This window comes from Triturus cristatus, chromosome 5_1, assembly GCF_964204655.1.
Source record: "Triturus cristatus chromosome 5_1, aTriCri1.1, whole genome shotgun sequence".
Lineage (NCBI taxonomy): Eukaryota > Metazoa > Chordata > Amphibia > Caudata > Salamandridae > Triturus > Triturus cristatus.
The window spans coordinates 363,804,332-363,832,288 of record NC_140587.1 but is presented as its reverse complement, the minus strand read 5'-3'; the positions used below and the strand labels follow the sequence as shown (position 1 = coordinate 363,832,288).

General features: G+C 45.6%; 1 protein-coding gene across 2 annotated transcripts in view; it reads left to right on the top strand.

Moving 5' to 3' along the window:
- LOC146830894 (fibrocystin-L-like) overlaps positions 1–27,957 on the top strand; it is a 1,907,335-nt gene that overhangs the window by 1,240,664 nt on the left and 638,714 nt on the right. For both annotated transcript variants that reach the window (XM_085605084.1, XM_085605082.1), the window contains exons 43-44: positions 4,429–4,585; positions 26,843–26,999. In XM_085605084.1, the coding sequence (XP_085461210.1) occupies positions 4,429–4,585; positions 26,843–26,999 (314 nt within the window). The remainder of the gene's footprint in view (positions 1–4,428; positions 4,586–26,842; positions 27,000–27,957) is intronic.

Genomic DNA, 27,957 nt, shown 5'->3' with positions numbered 1-27,957 from the left:
TTGTGTAGTCCCTGGAAATACGTTTCATTATCCACCTTCACCTGCCAATCAGTCTCTGAGAGTAGATTTAGTGGCTACAAGCCACACCCATAACTAACTACATGGGCCGCTTCCACAGCCCCAAAAATCCTCTCTCCCCCTAAAAATGCCCAGCACATCTCACAGGGTCTACAGTCAGCAAAAAGCTTCCCTCAATGCTGGTAAAATAGTTCAAACAATTTTAATTATAATAATCGCCTCCTTCTGTGCTTCTGAAAAACTACTCCCAGGACACTTCAATGTCGCTCACTCACTGCTACACGGCATCAAAGAAAGAAAAGGGATAAGGCGAGTCTCTGGCGCTAGAGAGAAGTCCATCAAGCCCCATCAAGCCCCATCCAGCCCAGCCAGCTCAGCCGCTCCATCCAGTGTCCACCAACTGCTGGGAATAACTCTGCAAGGTCGCCCAGAACTCTACTGCCAGCTTCAAAGAAAAAAGCAGCCCAGACTCGTTCACAGCGCCTACACTGAAGGATCGTTTATTGCCGGCCTCCCAGGCAAAGGTCAGATGCTGAAAAACTCCTGTGCTTCCTATGGAATGTCGCCGAGTGTCGTCAGTCAACGCGGCCTCCCTCCTGAGGTCTGGAGATGAATACTCCTCGACCACAACAGAGTTCTCTGAAAATTTTCCCTGAAATTCTTGTATTTGAGGATCTTGAACAACAGGTACTGGTACTCATGTTCGAGGGCTGCGACCAGTACAACATTTTATGTTCCTGCCTGGCTCGTTCAAGGTGGGACCTACTCAGGTGATGTAATACAGCAACAATCTGCCTGTCTCCTTATCTAGCCCTCCTCTACATCTCATATCTTCCTGACCTGACGTCCCACAAGCATAGATGTTTGGCTGCCTCCTTAGCTACGGCTAAACTCTGCATTCTTAGCCATTGGTGGCAATCCACTCTGCCCTCTAATGCTGAATGGAGGTTCAAATTTCTCTGAGTTGCCGGTAATGAGAGAATTACATATAAAATAAATAGTCAGTTTCACCTATTTGAGGCATTGTGGGGCCCATTCCTTGCCTTTGAAGCCATCACACTAACTTGACCCATTTGGGTGACACAATGTTAACACTTACATTGCATCGCCCTACCCACCCTGCCCCCTCTCCCATACCCTGACACATACCAGTCCAGCACCTGCCTTCCATGGGCAGCTTAGCTCAGTGTGGGTCAGAGGTCACTCAACTGCCACTGCTTTTAAACAACCGTTGCAATCCCCAAAGAGATTCCACTTTACTCCTCTCTCTGCATGCCCCCCACAAACCTTACCCCTCCTTAGAGCATTAGAGGAGGCCCTTCTCCATGTTAGGGGATAGACCCCCTCAAGTTGCATTACCTGGAGAACCAGTTCAAGGACATTGGTTATCTATTTTTGCCTATCTTAGCAATCATGTGCCCTTGCAGACCATGCTGTACAACTGTTCTACTGTCCCCCAAACTTTGGTTGTAGGCTAGGATGTAATGGGTTTTGTTCATGTGTGTCTCTTTCCCAGCTCTGTATGCTGTCCCCAATAAAATCTAATATAAAAAATGTATGCAAAAAAAAGAAACAAACAAGTTACTTACCTTTGATAATACTCATTCTGGTGATTTCTTCATTGTCCTCCAACCTTCCAGTTCTGTGGAGTGCTCTATATGACATCTAAAAAATGTCCCAATTTAGATATCAGCAAACTGTCTCAGACAATTTGTTATATGTTCTGTGTCTGAGGGTGCGGAAGTGGAAGTATACATTTCAATGATATCAGCTCACTTGGGCAGCCCATGTATGCAACTCCCCTACAGCACTTCTGGAGCAGTACAGAAACAACGCAGTCACATTACACCACTTGGTAGCATGAAGGAGCTTTGCTGAAGAATTCTATGGATTCAGTCTGGTACCTGGGGATATTCTAAAGGTGAATAATCTGTGGTTTGTAGAACATTCCACCAGAAAGGAAAATAATGTGTTCATTTAGTTCTTAACACAATAACAGGTCTGCCTCCTGTCATAAATGTTCTGAATGCTCACATCTATAAGATTTTAATAAGCTTACTTCATAAACCTGCATATAAAGTGATGCCAGTATTTTTTCCAGATTAGTTTGTTATGGCTATCACAAGGATTCACCTGTCATGCTGGCTAACTGGTAGTCATTGTAAAAACATCAAGTTTTGGTGAGATGTGTTATAATTTGTGGGCCTTCACCATGATACCAAGAGCCATATTCTATAAAAGGTTCAGTTGTACTGATATGATGTTAGGGATGCTCAGTTTTAAGACATTGACATTCATTTATTTAACAGCTGCATAAATTAATACTTGGCACCGGGTGCTGGAAAACAATTTAAAGAAAAGTAATTCTAAGACCTGATATCCTTGGAGTGGTCTTCCCTCAAGCGTTTTGTTTTCAACCCATCTGTTTTTATTAATTTTGCTTTTGTTAGCATTAGGATTCAATGCACTTTACCACTTCTAGCCAGTGCTACGCTGGTTATGCTCACTCACTAAAACATGTTAACATTGGATTACAATTGATTGGTATATTTAATTTATGTTTAGGTCCCTAGTAAAGTAGTATACTATATACCCAGGGCCTGTAAATTAAATGCTGCAAGTGGGTGTAAAGTGATACCCAAACATATAATGGACGGAATGCTGAATAAATCATATATGCACCCCCAGTCAAAAGATCTGGGTAAAATCCATTGTTCTTTTGGTCACTACCCCACCCTAGTTTGGAAACAGCCATATGCAAATCAGTCTTGAACCTGTTCCTCGTGGAAACAGTCCAGCACAAACTGCTAAGCCAGGTCCTCCCAGGACCAGAAACAAGCATCCTGGGACCAGTTTCAGTGTATTACCCCTCATCAGCCAGGCTAGCTTTAATCCAGGGGCACAGTGAGGAACGGACCCACGTCTGGGCATACCCATCCCACTTAGGGCGAAAAGTGATACGCAAACAAATGGGCGTGCAACACTGATTGTTTAACACACTTAAGCAGCCCCTTAAATGTCTCAGACCTGCCATTGCAGCCTGTGCATGAATGAGACCCTTGATACTGTTCATAATCCCAAACATGTGAGCAATATTGCTCAATAAAGCGCTGTTTCACCTGTGTTCGGGTCCGGATCACAATATATAAAACATTTTTGTTAAATAAGCAAATAAATACATCGAAGCAAAATCTTGGGAAAGCGAAGTCACCAGAAAGCTGCTGCAAAAGTGTTGCGCAACCTCCTCCTGTGACCAGTCTTGATTGAGACTCTCTCGAGGCCGATAATAAGTCTTGGCAAATATCAAAGAAAAACTTCTCACCAACCTTGAAGAGGGACAGCCAGAGGCTCAGATGCTCCCTGGCCCTAAGGCTGACAGGTCTAACTGGACCTCTGTCATACATTTTTGCACATTGAAGTTACAGCATTGCGAACACTTCCATGTATGTTTCTGTTGATTTTTGTGAAGATGTATTAAGAGAATATCGTTAACAGAATAAAGTCCGACGTGAATATCTTGTTCTAAGTATCATCTGCAAAAATATCTTCCCACTGTAGTTAAGAATAGAAATGCTATGTCCAGTGGGGCAAGATTTTTGTCAACATCATTTAGTACACAATTGTTGTTACCAGCGATTTTTTTATAAACGATATTCTGGAACACAGCCGTAAATGGGCCCTTACTTATTTACTCTAATGGCCTTAACGCATCTTTTTAGCCTATCGATTATTTTAGTGTGGTCTGTGGTATCGAATGAAGATTCCAGGTCCAGCTTCCCTATCAAAGACGCTTCCTCTCTGTTAGCTCCTTAACTCCTGGTATGGTGGTCACCTTTGTCGACAAGATCCCGAGACTAAGTTTCAGGAAATAAATTGGATCATTGCAACTTATTTGCAGCAACTGTGCAAGAAAATCTTTCCAGAATCCTGTTGTTCACTGTAGTCCCCAGTGCTCGCTCAGACGCCCAGACAAGACCCTGTGTTCATGCTGCTTCCAGTGGAGAGACGCCTGTTTCTGTGTTGGCTTCAGTGGTCTTTATAAACAGCCTTTGTGTCATTATTCACATTTGCTAATAGGCCTTACTGCTGGGCTGATGCAGTCGCTTTTTTACATGTGCTATGAGACAGTTGGGATAACACACGACGGCTTCATGACAAACGTTTCAAGGTGAGACCTCTTAGAAGACCAACTTTCTTCCTAAATAAGAAATTGAGTCAGAAAATGCAAATAAGCAAAAAACATTCTTGGTCTGAAAATGGTGCGGTAGTTTCAAAACTGCCGGATTCCTTTGAAATGCAATGCATTCGTATATGTAAGAATTAAAATACACTTTTTCAGCAAAGAAACAAATGTTAAGTAATTTCGCAGGCTCAGTGCTGTTGACGTCAGAGTGTTCCTTATTTTTGCAGCTCGAATCCTGAGGATGTTGACGTCACCATCGCAGGGGATACATGTGCTGTTCTGTCTGCAAACAACACGCACATCATCTGCAGGACGGCTGCGCACTCTCCCTCTCAGCGGACAAAAGTGAAGGTCAACATCGGTGGCAAAGGAATGGCAAAGCTGGTAATGGCAACACTACTTCTCCACACTGGCTGTAGGCACAGGAAATGCTGATTTGTTTTATGAATCTCGTTTTTGATTTAGCTGGCAAGATAAAATGAATGTTCCATAATCCTTCTTCAGGGTTTTTCATCATGGCTCCACATTTAAATTTGTGTGTCAGGAAGTTATTGTAGTGCAGATTTTGAATCTAGTATTATTTCTCATCAATTCGCACTGTCATATCAACCCCTCTAACATTATAATTTATTTAACTTCGATTTCACATGCCTAGCAGTGCTTTTAATTATCCTAGCTGATGGATGGTCCAGTGAGCTTAGATCCAGATTCCGAATGTTGACGCCCCCATCCCCACTACAAGTTTAAGCATCCCTTAGCCTGTGCCATGCCAAAATAAACACATCCTTCTGATTCATTTGTTGTTTTTTTAAACTGAGACCATGCATAGAAGGCATAGATTGGGTGACAGAATCAACATTCAACCTAACATATCAAAAGTATACGCATCACCTTCATCCAGAAGGTCCCCACCACCTCATAGCTCCACCATAGAGCTACAAAAGAACCTGAGTCAGTCCTGGACCCAGGACATTTATCACACATTTCAGCGATGAGTGTGTGCAACAACGGACGTGCCATGTAGGCTGAATCAACACATTTGTAATGATTTGATTTACATTGAGCATTTCCAGTTGCTGCTCTGGTCAGCACTCTATTGTGTATTGGTAAGTTTTGTCCACAGATCAGCATCCCACCGTGATTCTAATACCTTCATTAATACGTTGGGCACTGGCATGCAAACTTTATAGATTTGCATCCCTCACACACCTGGATCTACTGTTCAGTTATCTTAAGCACATTTGATTGAACAGATGATAATGGAGGAGCTTCGGGTATTTAAACCTCATATATTGGGTCTTACCGAGACGCACTTAACCTATAAGGATCGAGCCCATCTAAAACAGCTTGGTTTTAACTTACTTGTACCTCGCACAGTCGAGCAACAGCAGACCACATATGTGGGGACCAGTCTATGCAATCCCTCCTCCTCCATGGGATGAGAGGAAGTGATTAAAGTTTAAAAAGTGATAGACTGGGCCATATAAAAGGTCTGAAACCACCTTGAGCAAAAAGGATAGACTGGAACACAGGACACACTTTTCTGGATGTAAAACTGAAAGGGACACAAACTCATGGGGCCTAAAGTTTTCCTTTTTTCTTTTTCTTTTTTTTAAATATTTTTATTTTATTTTCCACATTGCACATTATGTTCATCAATACATGTTTCGCAATCCAAAGTATCATATTTAACATTGGGAGTTACTCATAAAATAAAACACGTCATAGCATGGTAACTCTTAGTACTTAAAGAATTCAAGAAAACAAAAATAAAAAAAAATAAAAGAAAAAGAGAAAAAGAAAAAAAAGAAAAAAAAACACCCAGCAAACCAAGAACCAAGAACCCCCCTAAGCCCTCCACTCTCTACCCTATCCCTTCCCTCCAATGTGCTAATGGGTTCCAAATTCTTACACCTAGAGCTCTCCCTGCTCTTCCCTTCCTGGCATATATGGGTTTTTCCAAGTTAAATGTAGAAATTAAGTTCGCCAGCCATATTTGCATAGGCGGGGGGGTTTTATCAAGCCAGGCCCTAGCTAAAGTTAATCTATAGACAGCCATAATCATGAATAGAAATTCTTTATCAGTATTCCTGTTGTTCTCCATCCGTCCTATACCCAACAATATCAACGTAGGGTTTAGTACTATCTGTAAGCCTAGTGCCTGAGCCAAAAAGTTCTCAATGTCCCTAATTAGCGTATATAATTGAGGACAGGTGGCGAACATGTGTGTTATATCTGCATTAGCTGAGCTGCAGCGAGGGCAGGTAGTCCCGTTCGTACCACCCCATTTAGCTATTCTGTCTGGTGTATAGTACAGTGAAAACAATGTTTTATAGTGTTGCGATTGCAGGGGAGCCGAGCACAGTATAGTACATCCCAAATCCAACGACTCCTGGAAATCATTAATTTCACCTTGAAGTTTCTCCGTCCACTTATGTTTATATTTATCCAGATCATCCACTTTAGTTTGGACTAATAAAGCATACGCTGATCTAATCGTATGCTGTCCACCAGTAGTTAGAGTCTCGAGGAAGTCGTTGGTTTGGAACCCTGCTACGCCACCCTGTTTGTTGCCCAAAAAGCTCCTTATCTGCAGATATTTAAAGAAGTCCCTGTTACTTAAATCGAATGTCCTTGCCAATACACTAAACTGTACTATTCCCCCTGAGTCTTTTAAGTCCCCAATTTGCTTAATAACTTTTTGATCCCAGCCAGACATGACTGAATCTGAAACAATTTCAGCGGGGAAGGATCTATTGTTATATAATCTGATGTACCTATGGTATCTACCCAACCCCATTTTTTTCAAGAAAGCGTTCCATACTTTAATAGCCGCCGCTAAGGTTTTAAACTGTTTTCTTTTAAGGCTCCCAAAATCCGTGTGTTTTACTAGACAATTTTCTGTCTCTTGACCCAATAGAACTGCATAAACATCCGTTGATGAGGAAGTGACTTTCTGTAGGATCCCCCCTCCTCTAATCAAACCCTGCATATACTGTAGGGCAGTTGCCATATAATACAGTCTGAAATCCGGTGCTCTCCATCCTCCTCTTTCTCTAGGTAGTGACATATATCTATACGCTCTGCGCGTTTTCCCGTGCGCCCATATAAACCTGTTAAGGATACCCTCCATTATGTTAAACCATTTACATTCAAAATATAGTGGTATTGTTCTAAATAAATAAAGAAACTTAGGCAAGATCGTCATTTTCACCATATTAGTGACCCCAACTAAGGAGAGATGTAAATTATTTGCTCTATCTAGGTCTACTTTTACTTTAGCCAGGGCAGGGGACTTATTTTCCTCAACAATAACATCGATGTTAGCTGTAATTACTATACCAAGATACATAGCTGATGGAACCACCCTGGAATCGGCACATAAGGTGTAATTATTCTTAACTATCAGGGTCTTTGGTTTATTCAAACTATAACCTGACAGTTGTCCAAACTTAGTGGCCTCACGTTCTACCTCCATTATAGCCATATCCGGGTCAGGGGTTAATATAGCCACGTCATCAGCATATGCGAGAATTTTTACTGTTCTACCATTCAAAACCATTGGGCGAATCCCATCATTTCTGTCCAGGTGTCTTAAAAAAGGTTCAAGAAATATTGCGAAAAGGAGGGGGGACGAGGGACAACCCTGTCTTGTCCCCCTAAAGATTTTAACTACCTCTGTATACCCTCTATTCACTCTAATTCTGGCAGTAGGTCTTTTATACAGAGCTTGGATAGCTGTTATATAGCCTTCCCCTATACCACTCCATCTTAGAACTGCCCAAAGATATTCCCAGGCGAACCTATCGAAGGCTTTTTCAGCGTCTAGAAACAGTGCTGCAATAGGGTCGCGCAGTGTTCCTGCAGCATCAAGCATTGTGATGAAACCGTGTTGCGATGGGGTTACAAGCTGCTCTATATTCTCCGCAAGCCTTGTCGCCAGAATTTTGGAGTAGATTTTAACATCAGAATTCATGAGGGTAATCGGTCTATATGAGGCCGGGTGTATAGGAGGCTTCCCTTTTTTTGGTATAACTACGATATCCGCCCCCCCCCAGGTCTCCGGCGGGGAACCGCCTTGCTGCGTATGTAACATTATATTAAACATCTCACCCAGTATCTTATTATGGAACAGTTTATAAAATTCCACCGGGATCTGGTCTGGTCCAGCAGCTTTCCCAGAGGGGAGACTTTCCAATGCCCTACTAATCTCCTCTAGCTGAAAAGGGGCGTCTAATATCTCTCTATCTTCTGGCGGTAAAACAGCCGAAGAAACATCGCCCAGATATCTTTCTATATCAATTGGGTCCCTTAAGCCCTCCGTCGAGTACAAATTAGTGTAAAACTTATGGAAAGATTTTCTAATAAAATCTGAATCAGTACCCAAATTTCCCTGAAGGTCCTGAATCTCCTTAATATCAGCCTTTGTTGTGCGCTGTCTAGTTCTAACCGCTAGGATATGTCCAACTCTCTCGCTTAGTTCATAAGTATCCTGTTTGTGTGCCAGATATTTTTCAGCAGCTTTTGAGGTAATACCTTCCATAGCATCTCCCTTAAGAGTAGCCAATCTTAATATATAGGCATCCAGTGGGATTCCCTGCGTTGTGGCTGTAACCAAATTTTCTTCCGCTGTGTATAACTTGAGCCTTATATCTTCAAGGTGCCTTCTTTCCCTTTTCTGTCTTGCTATTACAAAGCTCATCGTTTCCCCCCGAACCCCAGCCTTAAAGCAATCCCAAACTACACCTGGTGGTGCCGTGCCTCTATTATCTTCCCAATAATTTATTATCCACCTCTCCATATGTCTCTGATATGCCTCATCTTTTAGTAAACCGCGTTCAAAGGTCCATTGAGTTTTCGTAGTACTTATCTGAGTGATATTTAATGTTAAAACAAGCGGATTATGATCAGATATAATCCTAGGTTGTTTCTCTATTTTTGAGTGATGGATTAAGGAGTTAGAAATTAAAAAGTAATCTAACCTAACCAATACTTTATGTGGTAGGGAAAAGAAGGTGCTACCATCTAAGAGAGGGTGATATTTCATCCATGGGTCTCCAAGAGAATTATGCTGAACCATATCGGCAAGAGCTCTGTATGATTTTTTCTTTCTCCCTAAGTACCTCCCCCCTAGGTGCTAAAAAAGAGCTTGTTGGGTCGTGGATATTAAAGTCCCCACAGCATATAATAGGTTCCGGCCACTGCGACAATTCCATATCCATAAACTGCCAAATATCAGGGTCGTCTCCAGTAGATCCATATATGGTTACTAAAGTAAACCGTGTCCCCTTCCAACATAAATCCGCCATAACCCATCTTCCCCACTGATCCTCCTTTTTCCTATACACCACCAGGTCCTTAAATCTTCCTAGTATTGCTACCCCCCTGGTTCTGGTATTTTGTTTACTTGCCACTAATACGTCAAATCCCAATTGTTTCAAAAGGTATATCTGTGTTACTTCGATATGGGTCTCCTGCAGACATACCAGATCTAGCTGTAAAAATCTCAGTAACCCTGCTACCTTTGCCCTTTTCCTAGGATCGTTGAGTCCACATACATTGATCGAGGCAATTCTACAGGGCATTAAGGGGTATCAAAAAAATACTTACTCACGTCTGACTTAACCTTATTTAACCAAAAGATATACCAATCTACAATCATTTGACATTGTCTACACCATCTAAATTGTATGCGCGATGTCTCCCATAAAACTAAAAATAAAAAAGCAATGTGCTTTATCAAGCCCAATAAATTCCAAAATTTTAACCCTTGTGGTATGACCCTCCACCCTGACCCACCCCCACCCCCCCCCCCTGGTACAGGCAAATAGGTCCGCAGGACCTATGTGTATTCGGACTGAGCCGTAACAATCGCGCCCCCTCTCCCATCCCTTCTTTCCTTACGGACATTGATTCTTCAACTCATCTATATACTGCTGGGCTTTAATCTCTGAGAAGAATATCATAACTCTCCCTCTAGTAACCACTTTTAATTTAGCAGGGAACAATAGATAAGCCTCTGAACCTAGCCCTTGAAATTTAGCAATCAACTGCCTCAGCCTCCATCTCCGTTCAACAGTGACATGGCAGAAGTCTGGCCTGGCGAAGAAGGAGATACCCTCAAATGACCTCTTAGAATCCGGTCTAGCTTTCTCAATTATCTCCTGCCTTAATAGAAAATTTCCTAAATATACTAAGATGGCTCTTGGAAAAGCGGCTTTCCCATCTCCACTAGCCCCCTGTGTTTTTCTGAGTGTGAAGGGAAATCTGTGCGCTCTCTGAACTTCCCTGTCCCACTGCCACTGGGACTCCGGGAATGCCCCTCTAAGTAAGTTGATCACGTAGCTCCTTGCGTCCTGCCCTTCCAAACCCTCCTCCACACCCAGAATTCTGATGTTATTCCGCCTTTGGCGGTTTTCAAAATCCTCCATTTTCCACTGGAAGTCCTGAGCCATCTTCTCTTGTGCCTCTTTAAAGTTTTGCCAGCTACTGTGGTCATCTTCGAGCTTGCTCGTACGCTCCTCCACCTCAGTAACTCTTCCCACCAAGTCCTCATATAATTTATTTGTCTTTCTTAGTGAGGATTGTATTTTCTTAGCATCCTGTCTTGCTTTCCGACTCACGGCTCTAGCCTCTGCTTGCATCTGTTTCAGCGTGCTAAACAGAGTATCAAAAGAAGCAGATTGTTTCCTTGGCTCAGTAGTATCTTCAGCATGATACACCTGGGAAGTGGCCGAATAGTCCCAAAGCAGCCCTTTTTCCGCTTCTCCCAATCCGCCATTCTGTCTGTTTTTTGGCTTAGGCTTTAACTGTCTCTTTCTCAAGGTCGAGTCTCTTGCTGTACCTATATCCTCCCCAGAGGAATTGGTGTCTGAGAGCAGTACTTCTTCATCTTCATCGTCATCTTGCTCCTCTGAGAGCTCACCACTTGATTGTGCTGAATCAGAGTCCTCGTTAAGTGAAAAGAATCTCTCTCCTTCACCCGAGCCAACCTCAGCCTTTTCAGTTCTCCCCTCTCTAGGATCATACAGTTTCTGCTTATTTGTCTCTTTTTTTTCTTTCCCCCCCCCCTCTCCCTCCCCGGATTAGGAGAGCTTCCCCAGGTAGCTAGGGCTTTATTCGGGGGGGTTCGGGGGTTTTTGGAGGTTTTGGGGGAGTTTTGGGGAGCACATAACTCAGCTTCAAGTACCAGCATATCATTCTCATTATCCCCACTTTCCCTCTCACCAGTAGTTGCAAGTCCAGACTCACCCCGTTCAGTGCAGAGAGATCCTACCGAAGAGACCACACCACGATTCAGTGCAAGCTTCAGTGCCTCCTGCTCGCGCTCTCCCACAGACTGCTGAGCCTGCTGCTGTTGGTGTTGCTTAGCAGCAGGAGCGTCTGTAACTGACGCGCCTCCAGCGTCTGCCGCGTCCTCGAGGACGCTCCCCGGTTCACTGGCTACAGATCTGTGACAGCCGACTCCGTTTGGCGTTTGATTCCCTGCTAGCCCGTGATGGCCGGAGAATGCCTCTGTCAAGGTGGGTTGCCTGAGGGGGGTCTCTCGGGGTTTAGGCTTGGTTTTACTTCTGTCTCCTCTATCAGATTTTTCCGCTGTGCTCGGAGCATGTTTGAAGGGCGGCTTGCTCTTAGCATCGCCTGATTGGGACCCTGTTACATTAGTTCCGAGTAAACCAAGTAAATCAGTCTTCTCCCCTCTTCGTGTCTCCGTGGTCTTCTTATTCAGCTGCTGTATCACTTTCCGAATCACTCCTGGTTCCTTAGTACTAATATCAAGGGTAGTTATCTCAGCATGATCCTTCGGGAGGACATTACAGTCTTCCATTTGCTCCTTCGTCTTTGCCTTTTCTTTAGTTTTATCGCTTTTTGCGGGCCGAGGCGGCATTGCGCTAAACTGTGTATATTGCAGCTTTATACAATCCACGGCCCGGGCAAATCTTCTCCAGCTTTCTCTCAGCCGATGCAATTCTGATATTATATACTCCTTAATCTCCGAGACAAGTGTAGACATCAATAAAACCGGTTATTATCAAACTGCTCCAGATCCAGCTCCAGCTCCAGTAGTAGTAGCAGTAACTACATTTTCAGATGGGAGAGAGAGGTTGCGTGCGACCGCTTAGCACAGCTCACTCGCGGCCATCTTGCCCGACTCACGGGCCTAAAGTTTTCCAATAATATGAGCTAAAGTTATTGCTACTAGCAATGCAATGTTCAAAATAAGAAGATGAGCAGGACAACTGTACTTCTAAAACAACTGTGCGTCAACACAAAAAGAGATCACCAACCTCAGGCAGTCTAGAATGTTTGTTTGTTTGATGTCAGCCTAGGCTTTGAGATCATTCACCAAGTGGCTTCTTTAATGTGCCTCACTTACCCTGAAAAAATCCATACGGGACTATGGATTTGAAGTTTGGTGTATGGGATACTCTGTCACAAACTTGACAACTATGCGTTCTGCTTTATTACAAGTCCATTATACCCTGTGGCACCTGTAGTAAAGTTGGTAGGATAGCCGTCATGTTTTGACGAAGTACCCCATCTGCCAGACTCTAAATCAGGCCATATGTTTTCTGCGGACACAAGTAAAGAGCCCACCATGTTTCACCATTTTGAGTTCTGCACACATATTAAGTAGAGGTGTTCATCTAGTTTCTTTGAGGCGCTGTTTAATGGTCTGGTCACCACAGTTGAACTATCCAAGACAGCATCTAAAATACATTTAAGTCCTCCATACACATAATCTTGTATTCTAGTCATTATGTGAAATTAATTCCTGTAACATTGCTTACACTACTGTGTCACATCTCATGTAACACCACCCTCTTGGGCTCTTTACTATGCCGTTAGTACCATTGATGTCCCATAAAAGATGTACATATACAGCCAGCCCTAATGAGAAACATCTACTTGTTTCAGAAAATTAGTAAGTGACCTTGCACTAAATCTCATTTGTAAGAAATATATCTTCTAAACCCTGCCATTTCAATCTGAACCCCCACATGCAGCCTGTACCACAACTGTTATGTTACGTTATATGACTTTTATATAGCGCAAGTCCCCTACAGGTCTCTAAGTGCTTCTAGAGAAAAGTTAGCAAGTCACTGGTGCAGAAGTAGAATAGCAGCGGCGGAGGCAGATGATTACGCAGCGGTTAACGGCTCTTTAAATAGGAAAGTTTTTAAGCGCTTCCTAAAGATGAGTAGAGCCGGTTCCCTGCGAAAATATTCCGGCAGATCATTCCAGATCTGCGGGAGAACAGAGAACGCTCTACCCCCCTTAGATTAAGAGATGTACCTGGGGGAGCTAACCTGCATGCCTCAGAAGATCGTAGAGTCCGGCCAGGTACATATTTCTTCAAGCGATCTTTTATATATTTGGGTGCCAGGCCGTAGATTGCCTTGTGGGCAATACATAGACCCTTGAACTACGCTCTCTGTTTGATAGGGGGCCAATGTAGTTTATGTAGCAGAGGGGTAGCGTGTGTCTTTCTAGGAAGTCCAAAAATAAGCCTGGCCGCATCGTTTTGTACCACCTGCAACCTCCCAATGAGCTTCTGAGGGAGGCCAATGTAAAGGGCATTCCAGTAATCCAGCCTGGAGATGACCGTGGCGGAGACAATTGATTGTAGTGACGATGTTGACAGGAGAGGAGCAAGTTTCCGCAGCTGCCTGAGTACGCCAGTACAGTTTCCCACAACCGTGGTGACCTGGCAAGACATGGATAGTTTAGAGTCAATTTTCAGCACAAGGCTCTTTACGACCGGGACTGGTACCGGGGCTACACCTAGTTCCGGAGGCCAGAAAAGATCACAACAGGGGCTGTTCCTTGTTGGAATGATAAGCACTTCGGTCTTATCCGGATTTATTTTTAAAGAATTGGCCGTCAAACAGTTTACAGTGAACCTGAGCAACTTTTTGGCCGACTCCTGAGCCTGGCGGGAATAGTTAAGCCGGATAAGAAGTTGAGTATCATCGGCGTAATCAAAAACCTGACAATCCATATGAGTCAGAGTCTCCACCAGGGGTTGCAGATCCCTAATAAAAAGAAGTGGAGATAATGCAGAGCCCTGGGGTACCCCACAGGTCAAGGAGCCCAGAGCAGATAACGGTTCACCCAGCTGGACTCTCTCAGACAGAAATGACTTTAGCCATTGATATGCTTGCCCGCCGATACCCAGATTGGTGAGATGGTTCAGCAGTATGTTATGGCTGACCGTATCGAATGCCGCTGACAGTTCTAATAAAATCAGTGCAACCGGTTGTTTATCATCAGCCAAAACTCTGAGCTCGTCCGGAACAGCCATCTCTGTGCTATGATGGGCTCTGAAACCCGCCTGTCTAGCTTGGAGTAGCTGGTGGTCCTCCAAATACTTTGAAAGTATCTTTAGAACATGCTGTTCCAACATCTTGGCTAGAAAGGGGAGCTGGGAGATGGGTCTGGAGTCAGGGTATCTTCTTTAAAGTTTGTCGGTAGATGACCCATAACTAAAGTGTTGTTAAGTAAATCCAGGATCTGTTTCTCTAGCCCTGGCAGGGCCATTTGAAAGATCCTTGGAGGACAGGGGTCAACCCGGAAGCCTGATTTGGTGCGGTTTGCTAATGATGCTAAGGCGATTGAATCAATCTTGGGGAGATTAGAAAGCTGACTGCTAGAGCAGGGAGAGGGGTAGATCTCATGGAGGAAGCTAGGATCGATGGGTGTTCTAGCAATTTCTGAGATGATATCTTTGACTCTCTGAAGGAAGAAATCCTGAAAGGCATCACAGTCCAAAGATGCGATTGCGGATTTCTTCTCTGTTTTCTGACTCAATTCTTTAAGAATAGCTAAAGTCTCTTTCTGTTTGTTCTCTGCCAGAGCAATCCTTCCCTCGTAATACTCCGCTTTCCTTGCCAAGATTTGTAGATGGAAAGAAGGATCTTATAGGCATTGAGCTCTGCAGGCGCATAGCTTTTTCGCCACCGTCTTTCAGCTTGGCGGAGATGTTATTTTTTATCCCTTAGTGGTTCATTGAACCATGGGGGCCCCCTTTCCTTTAGCCCTGACTTTTTCTTTCCGTTCTGGTGCCACTATATCTATAGCTTGCTGTAGATGGGTCAGTAAGGCTTCACTTCCCTGGTCCAGATTGTTTATTTCTGTTCTAGGGTGCGTAATGGAGTGTAGGGTAGCTGTTAAGTGACCTGCCTCAATATTTTTCCAGATTCTGACCTTTCTCCATAGAGGTGGGGTCTGTGATAGTTGGCTATCGCTCGGGACCCAGCATCTGAGCAGCGAGTGATCAGACCAGGCACAGGGGCTAATATCTGTAATCACTGCCTGTTAGAAATGGGATTTCTGGTTGGCTAGGGCTTGCGCCAAAGCCAGGCAGAAACCACCACTCTAGTCAGGGCTGGGGTGTTACACGCCAAAGATAACCCCTGCTCACCCCCTTGGTAGCTTGGCACGAGCAGTCAGGCTTATCCCAGAGGCAATGTGTAAAGCGTTTGCGCGCGCAAACAGCAACAACACCCTAGGCCCACCACAAAAGGAACTCCACACAAGGATATATAAAAATAGCCTTTGTATTATACCAAGCACATTAGATAATAAATACACACTTTACAATGTGCCACTGGCACGGGCAGAATTTACAGGGGAATTATCTACATGGGACAGGGCCTCATGGACCACTGTCAGGAATAAGCACTTTTAGAACATAGCACATATAATCACTGTAGCACCAATTAGAAAATGTAGCGCACAACCAGTAACCACTGGTAACAGGTAAGTACCACCTACGCAACCCTAACCACCTTAGGAAAATATTGCGCAGGGAACCATGAACTCACTAGTATCACTATACTAGGTAACACAACCTCCTAGGTATAAAAATACATCTAGAGGGATACACAAAGCATTGCATAAATCACATTAGGAATGAAAATAGCATAAAGGCAATGCACAGGCGCAAAAGTACACCGGTAACAATGATTATGTACCCTAGGTGAGGGCACAACACAAGAAAACTGTCCCCAGGCCAACTTGGCCTTTCAGGGGCTCAAACGCCCCTTTGTCCACAGAGTCAGGGCTGGACTGCGCAGGCTGCGCAAGCCAACGCGCACAGGGGCACAACCTAAACGTTGCAGCTGCCCACTAAGTGCTGGGCAGTTGTGGGCACTGGGGCCTGGGCACCTCGAGGCCCTCATGTTGGAGTCCCTCTGGACTCTAAACAAATATGCACCCAAGAACGTTGGAGCCTGTCAGGGCTCTAAAACAAATATGCCCCCTTTGGAGTCCCTCTGGACTCTTAAGAAATAATGCCCGATGTTGAAGCCTCTCAGGGGCTCGAGAACACTGCCCCGACGTTGGAGCGTCTCTGGGCTCTAAAAGAATAATGTCCCCAAAAGGTTGGAGCGCACTGGCGCTCTGGATTAATACAAGAAATATGCCCCACAAAAAGAACTTGCCCACTCGGTGCAGCTGCCCTCGGCACGTGGGGCAGCTGAAAGAGCCGAAGTGAAGGGTAGGGAGGCACAGGATACGGCGGAGCTCACGGGAGCTCTTAACTCAGCCCCCACTCACCGGACTGAAGCGGAGACTCTTCCGGTGGGGTCTTCCCTCTCCTTGGGGACCTGCAGGGCTCCCTCCACACACGGGAGCCCTGCGCGGGGAGCCGCCGCCCTCACTCTCCCGGTCTTCCGTTCGCAGAAGCGCGGGGTAGGCTCCCGCCTGCTTCCTGCTTTTTGTTGCCCTCCGCTGTACACCGGGGCTCTCCCTCGCTCTTGGGAGCCCGGGGGGGGGGGAGACACCGGCCTCCTCCTCTCTCCTCATCCCAGGAGTGAAGGGGGCGGAAATGGAGCCCGCGAGGCTCGAACGTTGCTTGTTAGGCCCTGCCCACGTCCCAACACCAGGCGCCTGACTTCCTGGTAAGCCCGGCCGCGGCGGTGATTCCAATACGGCGGCAATGAATCATACAGTGCGGGGTGGGCACCCGCGACAGCCCACACATGCGGGGTGGGCTCCCGCAATTGAAACCAAGTAATAAGCGGGGTGGGCTCCTGCCAACGAGCACCACAATGCGGGGTGGGCACCCGCTATAAAACACGGGCCAAAAGCGGGGGAATCCCTACGTCAGGATTCCCTCGTAAATTATCGCCGTTCAGCGCCGCTTCTCCCACGAAGGCGCTCCTCAGGGCGGCGAACACCCAGTCAAGAGGGTGAACATGGGGAGAGCTTCTCCAATAACCAGCCAAAGTCCAGAGTAAGTCTTTCAGAGGGCAGGGGGGCAAGGGCTGGGCCCAGGGGCCAGCTCACAGGGCCTCCAGGCAGGGAGGCAGTCCCCAGCGGCGGTCCTTTTGTCGCCCAGCAGCAGCAGCAGGCCCCCTAGTTAGGATCAGCAGAGAACGTTTTGTAAGGGGTCACAGCCCCTTTTTATACACATGTTACCTTTGTCCCAAGGTGCAGGGAAGGGGCGAACCAGATGCAACTGGTTCTTGAGCACTTTGTTTTGCTAAGCCCCTCTCCCTATTCACAGAACAGGCCAGGGTCATCAGTCGCACCACAGGGGGCGGAGCCAGCATTGTGTGGGGAAAGCCCAGCCCTATTCAGGTCCCAGGTGTACTCCTCCCACCCATCTGGCTGCTGATCTCCCCATTCACCACTGGGTGACTCCTCCTGACTCTGGGGATTCCCTAGCCCATCACATGACCTCAGCCAGCCAATGTAAAATGTAAATTGATACTTGTATAGTGCACTACTCACCCGCAAGGGTCTCAAGGCGCTTGTACGAATACCGCTGTGGAACCCATCCTGGCTTTCCCTGTGAGGCGTCCACTCCTGGGCACCCCCAAGGTGGAGGCCAGGCATCATTATCGTTGTGGGGGCCGTTGTGGAGATTAAGCAAGCTATTGCCCAGAGTTGCAGATTGGGACTCCATGATTGGAATAGGCACCGAGGTGAGAATTATCAGGTCCGTGGAATTTTTGAGCCCAAGACCCGCCGAGGCGGGGAATTGAACCCTGGTCCCGGGCTAGACCTCTGCATCAGGGTCTGCCACTCTAATCATTGAGCCACACTTCTCCACAATCGCCAGACAAGGCACTTATCTCACACTGCACACAGAAATGCCAACTTCTAGAAGTGGCACTTCCACACTAGGTACATTGACACCGCACACATCATTGCGCAGCATTTCATCACAAGAGTCCGCACATACCAAACTCGCACCTGCACTCCCCACGCATCAGGAACTACCAGGGACACATACATTCCCCCATGCATTCCTATGGGAGGGCAGGCCAACCTCACTACACGCACACACTTTACCCTGGGACACAGTGGTAAAGTGCGCAGAAGCCAAAAATCACTAACACCAGGTCACAATAAAAAGCAAAAAGTTTCAGGGGTGAACCTGCCAGAAGGGCCAAGTCCAACACTGCCCAAGGCTGCGAGGTCCAGATAAGATCAAGCGAGTGGCCCTTAACATGGGTAGAACTGTTGACCAATTGCTGAAGGTCCATTGAGAGCATGGCGGTCTCAAATAGACCCGCCGCTGACTCTCTCTGTGTCTTATCCCAATGGTAGTTAAAATCCCCCACTACTAGAAGACGCTTATATCTGGAACATAAATCAGTGATAAGTTCCAGAAAAAGCTAATTAAAGCTAGGGGTGGTCCTCGAAGGCCGATAGAATACCATAAGTACAATGCAGGACGATTTGAAGGAGATTTTTACTCCCAAGATTTCTGCATTATCGTAATTTTCTGCTGTTATTTTAGTGACCATTAGGCTCTTTTTAAAAAGAAACGCCACCCCCCCTCCTCTAGTGTCCCCTGGTCTATTTTGCCAGAAGGCATCAAAATCAGTTGGGAGTGCTGCGATGAGGTCTGGGGCTGACCTGTCCCCTAACCACGTTTCTATAAGTGCCAGAATGTCTATATCACCATCTTGTAACAGAGAGAAGACCTCAAGATGGTGCTTTTGTCGAGAGCATGTATTTAAAACAGCTACCTTTAGACCCCATGCTCTAGGGGCACTGACATTTTCCTGCGGCATCGAATGAGATGGCCTGGGCATGACCTCAGTCCTCAATACATTTTCGTCCCACAGCGTCGCGTGAGCATTTTCCTCAAAGTCGAGCTTGCTTGTGGCAAGGGTCCGAAGCATTTCTGCAGTATAGACCAGCAGGGGGACAGAGGTACTGGCCCCTGGTCCCGGCCGGGCGCAGACGGGCGCAGACGGGCTTGCCTTTTGCGCGCCTTTGGTGCGCCGCCGGCTCACCCACTGCGAGTCGGCCCCATCAACTGGTTTTGAAGCTGCGGTGGGTGAATCAGTGAGGAAGACTAGAGCGCGTCTAAAAATGGCGGCGTAAATTGTGCAACCAGAAGTGAGTAATACTCGAGAAACCGTAGCCATTAACCCGTGCTCCCTCCACTCAATCAGCACACTATAGCTGCGGTGGACCGGGGAGAGGTGATCAGCATGCGGCAAGTAGGTACAACAATTTAATTATGCCCCCAAACGTTTAAAACACTAGCACAACAATGCAATAGAATCAAGAATGCTTTTTAAAAATGGGCAAGTTAATTCAAAAGAGGATACCAAAAGATCCCCCAAGCGCAGGGCTGTCAGCGTATCCTGCTTCCCGGAGCTACCTATGCGTCTCTAGACTGAGCGTTCGCCCCATCAGCTGGTTTTGAAGCTGCGGTGGGCGAATCAGTGAGGAAGACTAGAGCGCGTCGAAAAATGGTGGCGTGACCTGTGCTTCTCTAGCAACTGAACTGCAGCAATTTCCTCACAAAACACCCTACCCTGGAGAGCTTGGTAGTCCAAGCCTCCAATTACCATGTATATCCTGGCACATTCCCTACAGCTGCACCGGATAGGGAATCCAAGATGCTGCGCACCTTATGCAAGAAGATGTTTTCTTCCACCAGTCTGGCACTACGGTCTGCGAAGACCGCATGCCTTATGGGCTATTACTCCTATGCTCTGTGGGATTTGTTGCCCAGTTGCTGCCCCTGGTTCCGGAGGAGGCCTTGACCATACTTTCCCAAGCTTTTGCTAACCAGAGAGATGTTGAACTAAATACCACCCACTTGCTAGGCACTGCAGTTTCCTTAAAGGGGGGCCTGGCTGAGAACAACTGGCTTTTCAGGCAATGTCCAAGCATCACTCATTGGCATGGTCTTTGATGGATCCCGTCTCTTCAGAGACAAGGCAGACTCAGCACTGGAGTGTTTCATAGGCAGCAGGGCTACGACTAGGTCCTTGGGTCTTTACATGGCCCCTCACCAACCCCAGTCCGCTCCTTTCATGGCTATGGAAGGGGCTTCCAGCCATGTCTGTACCCTTCCAACAAGCTTCCCAGCCTCTGCAAGGCCAAGAATGTGGTACCCACTGACCTTGCGACAGACAGGCAGAGGTCGGGTCAGTCCACCAAGCCCCCGACAGCTGCAGCCACCAAACCCTTATAGTCTGCCATCATGGCCGATCAGTGGGAGGCATGATACACAATCACCTGCCCCATTAGAGGTCTATAACATCAGACCAATGGGATCTCCAAATTGTTTGAAGGAGCTACTGCCTCCCCTTCATGACTACCCTCCACCCATGCGACCTGTTTGTGACAAGCTGACGGAGGACCATCTTACCTTAATCTGCCAGGAACATTCAACTCTCTTGGCCAAGGGAGCCATAGAGAGGGTGCTGATGGCAGAAGCAGGTCATGATTGCTATTCCAGCTACTTTCTGGTGCCCAAAAAGGATGGAGGCCTTCGTCCTATCCTAGAACTACGTGTTCTCAATTTCGTCCTCAAGAAGGAGAATTTCAAAATGCTCACACTCTATCAAGCCCTGTCTGCCCTGTACCTGGGAGACTGGTTGGTAGCTTTGGACTTGCAGTACTTATACTTTCACATTCCCGTCCTGCCTGCCCACAGGTATTACCTGCGGTTCATGGTGGGCCACAAGCACATTTAGTTTGCAGTGCACTCTTTTGGCCTTACCAACACCCCTTGCATGTTCACCAATGTGATGGTGGTGGTTGCAGCTCATCTGCAGAGATCAGGGGTGCCAGTCTTGCCCTATCTCGACAACTGGCTGTTGAAGGTGGGCTCACCTCTGGCTGTCATCTCTCATCTCCAGACTATGGCAGTCCTCTTTCATTCTCCAGAATATGGCAAACCTCTGCATTCACTATGAACATGCTGAAGTCACACCTGACTCCCTCTAAGAGTCTCCCTTTCATCAGAGCTGTTCTGGACACAGTGCAGGTTCGGGCCTATCCTCCCAAAGTGCATGTCCAGGATATTCAGGCTATAATACTGATGTTTCAGCCTCTATCCAGGATATCGGTGAGACTGACTCTGAGGCTGCTGAGACTCGTGTCCTTATGCATCCGGCTGGTGACACATGCCCACTGGCATAGACAGGCTCTGCAGTGGACCATGAATTTCCAGTGGGCGCGGCATCAGGGGAATCTCTTTGACATGGTCCAGAACTCAGTGGTGGTTAACGGACCGCAATTGGGTCAGAGATGGACCCCTCTCCCTTCCCAGCCAGATCTCACAGCAGTGAAAGATGCATCACTCCTGCGATGCAGCGGCCATCTGGGAGAGGTGGAGATCAGAGAACTCTTGTCTCTGGTGGAATGCGGACTCCACATCAACCTTCTGGAGATCCTGGCAATCCGGCTGGCATTAAGAGCCTTGCTTCCCTCCATCAAGGGAAAACTAATACAAATGTCATGGACAACATCACCGCCGTGTGGTACTGCAGCAAGTAGGGCGAGTGGGGTCGTAGACCCTGTGTGAAGAGGCCCTATTTCTCTGGACATGGCTGGAACAGCAGGGCATATCCCTGGTGGTTCAACACCGGGTGTGCTCTCTGAACGTCAGGGTAGACCGACTCAGCTGAAGATGTTTTGTGGATCACAAATGGCGCTTCCATCCGGATATAGTGCAAAGTCTCTTTCTGCAGTGGGGAGAGCCTAGGTTGTGCGAGAATGTGTAATGTCAGCAGTTCTGTGCATTGGAGATTCCAAGGCGGCCCTCATTCAGAGACCCTTTTCATCTTGAGGAAAGTTCAGGCCTCCTGTACGCTTTTCTGCCCATACTACTCCTGCCAAGAGTTCTCAAGAAGATCAGGAACAACTGGGCCCAAGTCATTCTTGTTGCTCCGGACTGGGCTCGGAGAGGTTGGTACCCAAACTGTTGAGCACAGCCATCTGTCCTCCAATCAGGCTGCCCTTTGGGAGGATCTTCTGTGGTAGCAGCAAGGGAGGGTTCTCCACCCGATCCTGTTAACGATCAACCTTTTTGTCTGGAGATTGAGCTGCAACAGTTGACAGCTTTCAACCCTCCGCCTGAAGTCTGCAGTGTTATCTTGGCAGCCAAGCATCACACCACCAAAATACTTTACACCAGCCGTTAGGGCAAGTTTGTGGCATGGTGTGCAGTGAAACAGTTTGACCCTCTAGTTGCTTCCCTCTCTCAGGTCTTTTTCTTTCTCTTTTCCATTGCCCAGCAGGGCTCTGCTCTGGGCACCTTAAAGCCTATATCGTTCTGCTATCTCATCTTTTAAGCGTTGCCTGACCAGCCGTTCCTTTTCCAATTCATTATTGCACATAGGTTCCTGAAATCATGCCTCAGTGGGACCTTAATTTAATCCTGACGTTTTGATGTGCACTCATTTTGAGACCTTGTACATCTGTCCTCTCAGGCTCCTTACCATCAAGAGAGCCTTTCCGGTGGCAATAACATCTGCTCGGAGGGTCAGTGAGCCTCAGGCTTTGTCATGCAAGCCTTTATATCTGAGCATCTACCTGGACAAGCAGGTGTTTCACACCAGAGCTTCCTTTCTGCCGAAAGTGGTTACTCCTTTTCATGTAGGCCAGTCTATAACCATGCCTTCTTTTTAAGCTCCGCCGTATCCTTCTAAAGAAGAGGAGTGACTCCACTGATTGGACCCAAAAACAACATTGTCACTCTACCTTGGCCGCACAAGTGAGTTTTGGGTGAATGACCAGCTGTTCATGGGGTAAGTCGGAGCGAAAAAGGGAAAGGCCTTGCAGAAGCGGACCATCTCCCAATTGATCATGCTCTGTATCAAGATCTGCTACGTATTGGCCAAGAAACAATCTCATGATGGCTTGCATGCTCATTCGACCAGAGCCAAGGCTGTGACCACTGTTAGCAGGTAGAGCCCTGGTCCTGGACGTCTGTCAGGAAGCAATATGGGACTCTCTGCAAACGTTGACAAAACACTACTACCTGGACAGTCAGGTCTGTCGGGACAGGCACTTTCTCCACTCTGTCCTGCAGAACCTTTTTAGTATGAAATTGTTTCATAGACCCACCTCCGGGGAGGTATTGTTTGGGTATCTATTCTAAGATATGGAATGTGCATCTAGACGTCTCTATCAGATGAGCATGTTATTTACTTTCAGAAACGCCTTATTATTATTTTAATATTTCTAGTATCTATAAAGGGCACCCTCACCCTCACTGCTAAAAAAGTAAAGGTGCAGCCACCCATTCTGGTTTTCCTGATTATTTTACAAGATATTAAAGCCTGGTTGGTAAAACCACTGCAAATTGGAACAGTGCAATCCCATTTCATGCAGCCTTTGGAGCAAACATTGGTGAAATACTGTGTTGAATGCTGACAATAGATATAATAAAATTATTGCAGCTCCTTTACCTTGATCTACTAGTGCCCTGACACTGTCCAACACCACCAGTAGAGTGGACTCTGTAATGTTTTTTGCCCTGAATCCCGTTTGTGAATGGTCTAACAGATTACCACTCTCCAAATATTACATTAGTTGACAATCACCTAATCTTTCCAGCACCTTAGCCAGATAAGGTAACATTGATATGGGGTGATAACTAGATACAGTAGAGACAGCCACATGTGCTTTCTTTGCCAGTGGCACCACTAACGCCTGTTTGCAGGCTACGTAAATCTCCGCCATCTTCAAAGATTTATTCAGCAGTGCTGTTTCATTTGGAACAAGTATGTGGGATAGGAGGGAGTAAATGAAGTGTGAACAGGGGTCCAACGCCAACCCTGACCTCACTTTCTCCATCATCTCCTCCACCATTTCCACTGACAGCTCAGCAAACCTTCCCCAATTTTAGGTAGTTTCTGGGTATAGTCTGGCATTCTGAAATTGTTCTTCCTCTATGGGAGGTTGATCGCCAAAAGTAAAAATAATTGTCAAGATTTTATTACTGAGCAATGTAGTCACTACCTTACTAAAGGATGCTGAGGCTTTAACTGTCTGATCCAGGGCTACTGGATGAGATGTTTCCCTAACTATTTTAAACAGTTCTCTATATGAAGTACTATTTACCTCAAGTCATTTTATGAGGTATTACCACTTGGCTTGTCTCAGTTGTTTATAGTAGTCTTTAAGAGCATTTTATATAGATCACTCGGTCCTCTGTTCTTTTAGTGTGCTTCCACTTGCTTTCAAGGATTTTACGATCTCTTTTTGAAGACCTCAATTCACTGTTATACTATTTTTCAGATAATCTATTTGCCAAAATTCTTCTTTTCTATTGGAGCACAGACATCAAATGATAAAGATATTGCAATTAGAAGCTCAACGTAGCTGTTTCCACAGAGTACTCCTCCATAATCACAGGGAATTGAACTTGTCGATAAAAAGAGCTGGCTTGAATTGCCTCAATATTCTCTTGACAGCAAGGGGAGGGATCTGACAGTCAGCCATATCACCCTCTAAGGAAAAAGAGAAATTTACAATAAAGTGACCAGACCACATGGTTGGCTCCACTGATTGAATTGCCACTGAATTTAAGTTAGAAAACAGTAGATCGAATGTATGACCTGCCTTATGGGTTGGATCCACTATTTTAAATGCAGACCCTTCATTTAATTTTCCATTGATTTGCTCAAACTATGCAACTGATCGTCAAAATATAAATTAAAGTCACCTAACAGGAGAAGATGTTTAAATTTTAACTAAAATGGGGCAAGTTTATCAGCCAATTTTGCAGCAAACTGTTAATTATATTTAGGAAGTCTATATGCAGTAGCACCTCCTAGAAATACTGTATTGCTCATTATGATTTGAAAAGTTAGCATTTCACAATCAAAGTCACCTACCATGGTGTAATTCACACTCACACTTTGATAAATGTCTTTATGAACAACTGCAACACCCCAACCTTTCTTCCCCGAGTGGTCACATTTCAATACCTTATAATCAACTGGTATGGTCGGGCACAAACCTGGCATGGTGTGGTCTCTTAACCGTGTTTCATTAATAAATACCAGATCTGGCCCATTTGCTATGAATAATATCCCAAACCTCCATACAGTGTTTGGGAATTGACCTGAAATCAAAATACAAATATTTGACCCTTATTTGGTCCCATATAATTTTCTTTTCAATGGACCCCCTCCATCCACTTCTCCCTTAGTGAAGAGTCTTTTCTGCACTCTTCAATGTTTTTCTATCTCACACTGGGGCATACTAGCCCACCTGCAAATAGCACCAGAGAAAGGGCAATAAACCTTCCCTGGCCAACCCTTACAACAGCTAGCTATCAGGTTATACTTGGCCCCCATCGCAACAAGGCCTCAAAAGAATATGATAGCTCATCCTCCTTACTGCTGATAAAACAGATAGGGTCCTTGGTGACTGGACGGTGGCAGATGGGCTTGCCTTTGGTGCGTCTGCGGCGTGCCCATGTGTAAATCTGTTGTGCTGGTCAAGAACTAGACTCTGCTCTCTCCTTCCCACCCGTCCCTACCCTCCAAATGGCTGCTAAAAATAGTGCGAGCAGCGCAGAGACCACTGTGGTGTAACAATCCAGTGCGATGCAGCCGCAACACGGAGCAGAAAAACGCCAATTACCGGAAAGCAGGGGCATTGCTCACAAAAAAATTCTGAATCCAGTCAGGTCCTTGGGGATATATCTAAGGTAAATAGAGTCTCTACCAGATAAGACATTACCAAAGGTAACATGTTCTACAGATATTTCGATAACCACAACTAATATTAAACATAGAACCTTGTCCAGGCAAGCAATTCTCATTCTTCCTGTCATCCTTCTTGGGTAGAGGTGGGTGTGTGACTAGGCTCAGCGGGTGAGGTAGATCAGATATAGTTATGACTCAATTCGACAACATTAAAGAAATAGAATACCTGGACTTATGATGCGAGGTATACTAAAGTAAGGTCAATACACTGTCATCTCATTCAGACTGCCCACACATCCTCTTTCACTATTCTTTTCTACAATAGCTGTAACGTGTTGAAACCCAACCATGTCAACAAAAGTCAATCATGCTTCAAGTATATTGCATTATATGACATTCTTTATAAGAACCTCCTCGTTTTTCAGCTTCATGGGACTCCGTGGTTTGTTGAGTGGTTTTAGCCTTCAATGCCATTAGGTTTGAAAATTCCCTTATGGTTGGTTTTGGGCACAATTTTGCTGCACCAATGTCTTTCTTGTTGCTAGGCTTATGTGTTTAGTGGTATGTCACTATGTATCAGTCAGATTTTCCTTGTTACGATGTCGCATAGGATTTGAAGTGGGAGGTGACTTAATTGTAAAAAAAGCAGCTCACTCAACGTGACATGAAAGATTCTATGTTTATTAATCTGAGAACATTGCCTTTACTGCAGGACCATGCTGACTTCTTCTACATTGATGTTTGGTCTTCAAATTACACTTGGGGAGGTGAATCACCTCCTGAAGATGGCTCATTGGCTGTTATCACCCAGGGACAAACAATCCTGCTGGATGCAAACACCACTGTAATGAAGATGCTCGTCATTCAGGGTAAAAATGAAGTGTTCTTAATTTCAGTCTTATGTATCAGAATTAATTAACAAAATAACTATGCAGGAGATTAGTGATGTGACAGAGTAATCAGTATGGAATGCCTGAAATCACAGAGAAGAATGCCCACAAAAAAGAGATTATGTTTTCATCATAGAACTGGATAAAGGATAGGAAAATAGATTTATGAACACATGAAATTTAACATCTACACATTGAATAGTGATACGCTTACAATTATTAATAATTTGGGTCTCAAGAAGCAAGATGGTATTAAGGGGCTACACTTTAGGGGCCAGATGTACGACGCTTTTTAGAATGCGCAAACGGCTCTTAGACCTGTTTGCACACGCTAAAAAGCATGGGCCCATGTACAAACAGTATTTTGCGACTCGCAAATAAATTGCGACACGCAAAATACTGTTTTGCGACTTGCTATTAGGAAGGGACGTTCCATTCCTAATAGCGACCGCTAAGCTTTATACCAATGTTTTGCGACCGCAATTGCAATCACAAAACACTTCAAGTAGATGGTAATGCATTCGCAAATGGGAAAGTGTCCCCAGAGGACCCCTTCTCCTTTGCAAATTAATGCAATATTATATTTTAAGGGGAGGCAGTGGTTTCAGAGACCACTGCCTGCCCTTAAAAAATGAAACAAAAATGTTTTTTTTTTTAAATGCATTCTGTTTTCCTTTAAGGAGAACGGGCTGCATTTTTTTAAAATATTCACTTTATTTAAAAGCAGTCCCAGACATGGTGGTCTGCTGAGCCCAGCAGGCCACCATCCCTGGGAGGGCCTGTCATTCCCAATGGGCTCGCAAATTGCGAGAGGCTCATTAATATTCATGAGCCTCGCAATTTGCGACCCCATTGGGAATCGCAAACCGTGTTAAACACACTGTTGTACATGCCAAATAGCGCCTCGCAAATTGCAAAGCGCTATTTGGCAGGTTGT